The sequence below is a fragment of the Myotis lucifugus genome, unplaced genomic scaffold, assembly GCF_000147115.1.
Source record: "Myotis lucifugus unplaced genomic scaffold, Myoluc2.0 scaffold_40, whole genome shotgun sequence".
NCBI lineage: Eukaryota > Metazoa > Chordata > Mammalia > Chiroptera > Vespertilionidae > Myotis > Myotis lucifugus.
The window spans coordinates 2,190,614-2,193,969 of NW_005871088.1; the positions used below are offsets into that span (position 1 = coordinate 2,190,614).

The 3,356-nt window shown below is 52.9% G+C and overlaps 1 protein-coding gene across 1 annotated transcript; it reads right to left on the reverse strand.

The window, feature by feature from the left end:
* Positions 1-1,717: 1,717 nt before the first annotated feature.
* LOC102431981 (melanoma-associated antigen 10-like) lies at positions 1,718-2,896 on the reverse strand. The gene is made up of 2 exons (XM_006087793.1): positions 2,739-2,896; positions 1,718-2,609 (listed from the first exon to the last, which is right to left on the reverse strand). The coding sequence occupies exons 1-2, from the start codon at positions 2,894-2,896 to the stop codon at positions 1,718-1,720; spliced, it is 1,050 nt and encodes a 349-aa protein (XP_006087855.1).
* Between the last annotated feature and the right edge of the window lie 460 nt (positions 2,897-3,356).

The following is a 3,356-nucleotide window of genomic DNA, read 5'->3' on the forward strand; positions in this document are numbered from 1 at the left end:
TCTCCCCCCACTGTCCCCTGGGGCCCTGGAACCCCACTGACAGGGATGGTGGGAGAGCAGATAGTGTTGGCTCCTTCTTCCTATCCCCACGCATTCAGCTGTCAGGCCCCATGGAAAGGGCTGGCAATGCAGATGCCTCGTCCATCAGATGGAGTCTTTGGGGAGCTCAAGGAAGAAGGTGGAGACAGGTAAGGAGAGGCACTCAGCACAGGGTGTGGTCAGTTCCACAAAGGAGGTCACTGAGGCCAGGGGAGCACAGAGGGAGAAAGGGCGCTTTGGCTTCACACCGGGTGAGTGGGTTCTAGTCCTCTCCCAGCGCAGACCCTCCTGGGATTTGCTTCTTCTGCTCACCCCCACTGTCTGCTGTCTCCTCTTTTCACCCCAAGGCGCTGCAGTCCCCAAGCACCCCGGTCCCTCTTCCAAGGCTCCTGATTGTAAATCCTTGAGATCCAACCTCAGCTGGGCCCTGGGACACCACCGTGTGAGCTCAGATCATCCTGCCAGGTGTCTCCCTCGGACCCCTTGGGAGCCACCCTCCTCCATCCCCTGGCTGCACCACAGCTGTCTGCTGTCAGCAGACACTCCTGGCCCCCACCTGAGTCCACAGAAGGAATAACAGGAGCAGGAAGAATTGGCACCAGTACCCATACACCAACCTACTTCGAGGACCTGGGATGGGCATGATCCAAGAATCCTAGAATTCAATCCTTAAATAACGGGGGTAGGGGCAGTGCCACTGTCACCCAGTCTACAGTTGAGAAGGTGGCACAGAAGGATGAATAGACGGCCCATGATCATGGGAGCCCTGACTGCATCACCCACTGTCCTTGCCTTTTACCTGGGGAAGGGGACCTAGTACCTGGCAGAGCTCGGATTCCATGGGGCTGAGTACCTGGCCCGTAACAGGACAGTCACAACTGGTGGCTATACATCATCATCATAGGGCCTGAGCTTTAGTACCGCACTCCACATGAGCAACCCCCCACTCTGGTTGACTGTCCCCTCCTGTCTAAAAGGACATAAACATCACTCCAGCTATTATGTCCTCGTGTTTATGAAAATGTACCTACTCTCGAAGACAAAGCCCAGGGGACAAAAGCTGCCTCCTGTTCACTCCCTTCCCAACCCAGTGTCCTGCCAGTCCCTCCACCCAGCTCCTCTCCTCTGCATTCCCTCCTTCTCTCAGGACAGAGGCTCACTGAATGTTTAGGGTGTACATGAACCATTGAGAAGGGTATTTTATTTTGCTGTTTATTTTTCTACTTTTCTGAATAAGCTACGAAAATCTAGGTCTGTGTGTGTGTGTGTGTGTATGATACAAGAATTCAAAAATTAACTCTTTTATTTCTGTTTTACAGTTAAGTTCTTTCACTTCACATTAAAAATACGATTCCAATTCCATGTTATCTTGTTACAGACTACAATTAAAATGACAGATTCCTAATTTGAAACAGCAAAGCACTTTCTCTTTAGTTAAATAACAATAAATGTGTGACCTGTGTCATTTGTAAACTTAGGTGCAATAAAAAAAAAATTTAAAAAAAATAAATAAAACACCAAAAATAAAAGAAGATTCATTTCTAAGTCACCCCAATGGGACAGAGACACAAAGATGTCATTCACTATGATTCCCTCATCCCCAGTCAGGCCCTGCACTAAGTGCTTAGATCACTGACTGCCCTCCTAAAACACAAAGTAAAGAAATCTGCCTTGGATTTCACTCAGGGCAGAAGAAGCTACTGGCCATGGCAGAAGAGCTTGTACTGGCCATGGCAGTAGTATCATCTGTGGTGCTAATTCTGGCCTGGGCTCTCTGTTCCTCCTCTCTCAAAGCCTCCTGATACCAGTGTGTGTAGGATCTGGGGTCACTCCCATTGACCTGGGCCAAAAACTCCAGGATTTTCAACTTGGTGGTCTCAGCATAGGCCCTGGGACCCCACAGGAACTCGTACCGTGCAGGATCGCTGTTGGGCACCTGCCGGTACTCCAGGTACTGTTCCTGCACCCAATCTCTGGTGAGGAGCTCCCTGGGCTCCCCGTAGATGCTATGCTCCATCCCAGCATACACCCCCATGGCATTCAGTGCTTCCCATATCTTCTCTTCGGGGGCACAATCATCCTCCGAGAAGATTATACTAAGGATGAGTATCAGAAGGCCAGTCTTGGGCATACTGTGCTCATCGCTCACCATCCCATCATAGGTGAGGCCCAGGTTGGTGACTAGGACATAGGTGTGGCTAGTGGGGTCCACTTCCTTCACCTCAATGCCATAAACCAGCTGCATGCACTCAGAGGCCTCCCTAAAGATTACAGCAAAGTGGTCCTGGTGCTCTCTGATGATGCTACTCAGCATTTCTGCCCTTGTGGTCAGCTCCTTTGTGCGATACTTCAGGAGCAGGAAATCCACCAGATCAGCTACCTTATCATTAATCACAGATCTGGGCAAGGACTCTGTGCCTGGCAGGGCCCAGGAGGTACTCGGACCCTCCCCTTCATTGCTGCTGGATTGGCTCAAGGGAGCAGCAGGGGCAAAGGCAGTAGGGGAGGCATGGGCACTTGGAGAGCTCCGGGGAGGACTCGGTGCCCCAGCAGCAGCATGAACCTCCTCCTCCTCCTCCTCCTCCTCCTCCTCCTCCTCCTCCTTCTCCTCCTCCTCCTCCTCCTCCTTCTCTTCCTCCTTCTCCTCCTCCTCCTCTTCCTCCTCCTCCTCCATCTTCTCTTCCTCATATGAGGTGCTTGGGTTACTTGAAAGCAGAGGATAGCAAGAGGAAGAGGTGCAGGAGGAGGAAGAGGAAGGTAAAGAGGAGGAGCAGGTGGAGGAGGAGGAGGGAGAATCCTCTTCCACAGCCTCAGGAATCTCAAGCGAGTAGCGTCGACGCTTTGGAGCTCGAGGCATGATGACTCTTGTCAGGCAGCCACAGGAGTGCGGGCAGGAGGTGCGCAATGAGGACTCACAGGCCTGGGGGAGAGAGGAAGTGTAAGTGGCCTCCGCTGAGTACACCCTTGGCAGCCGTGAGAAAGTGGGACTACAGGTCTCCTCTTTAGGGGTGCTCTTGGGCCTCACTGGGGTCTCTCCTCCTGGGTGGCCTGTCCCCTAAGATCCTGAATGAGGAAGTCAGATGGTTCTTCGGGGTACAGTCGGCATAGGCCAGGGTTCTGTGGCTGGCAGTGGGGTGGGGTCGGGTGCTGAGGGAGTTGCCCTCTATTCTGGCATGGGGGAGACCCTCGGGACACATTCTAGGTGAGGGCAGGCACCTCACCTTGACTGCTGGCACTGCCTGGACCTCCTCTGCTCTGTGACCTGTGTTTTGTGCCTCAGACCAAGGCCTTTATCTCCTGGTTCCTGGAGCCCCTGT

What these genes read in the sequence shown, in the direction of transcription:
- LOC102431981 (XM_006087793.1), bottom strand. Translation starts at nt 2,896, where the DNA reads ATGCCTCGAGCTCCAAAGCGTCGACGCTACTCGCTTGAGATTCCTGAG. An exon ending in CCTCTGCTTTCAAGTAACCC is followed by an intron (nt 2,610 to 2,738) that starts AAGCACCTCATA and finishes GGAGGAGGAGGA; the next exon opens with GGAGGAGGTTCATGCTGCTG.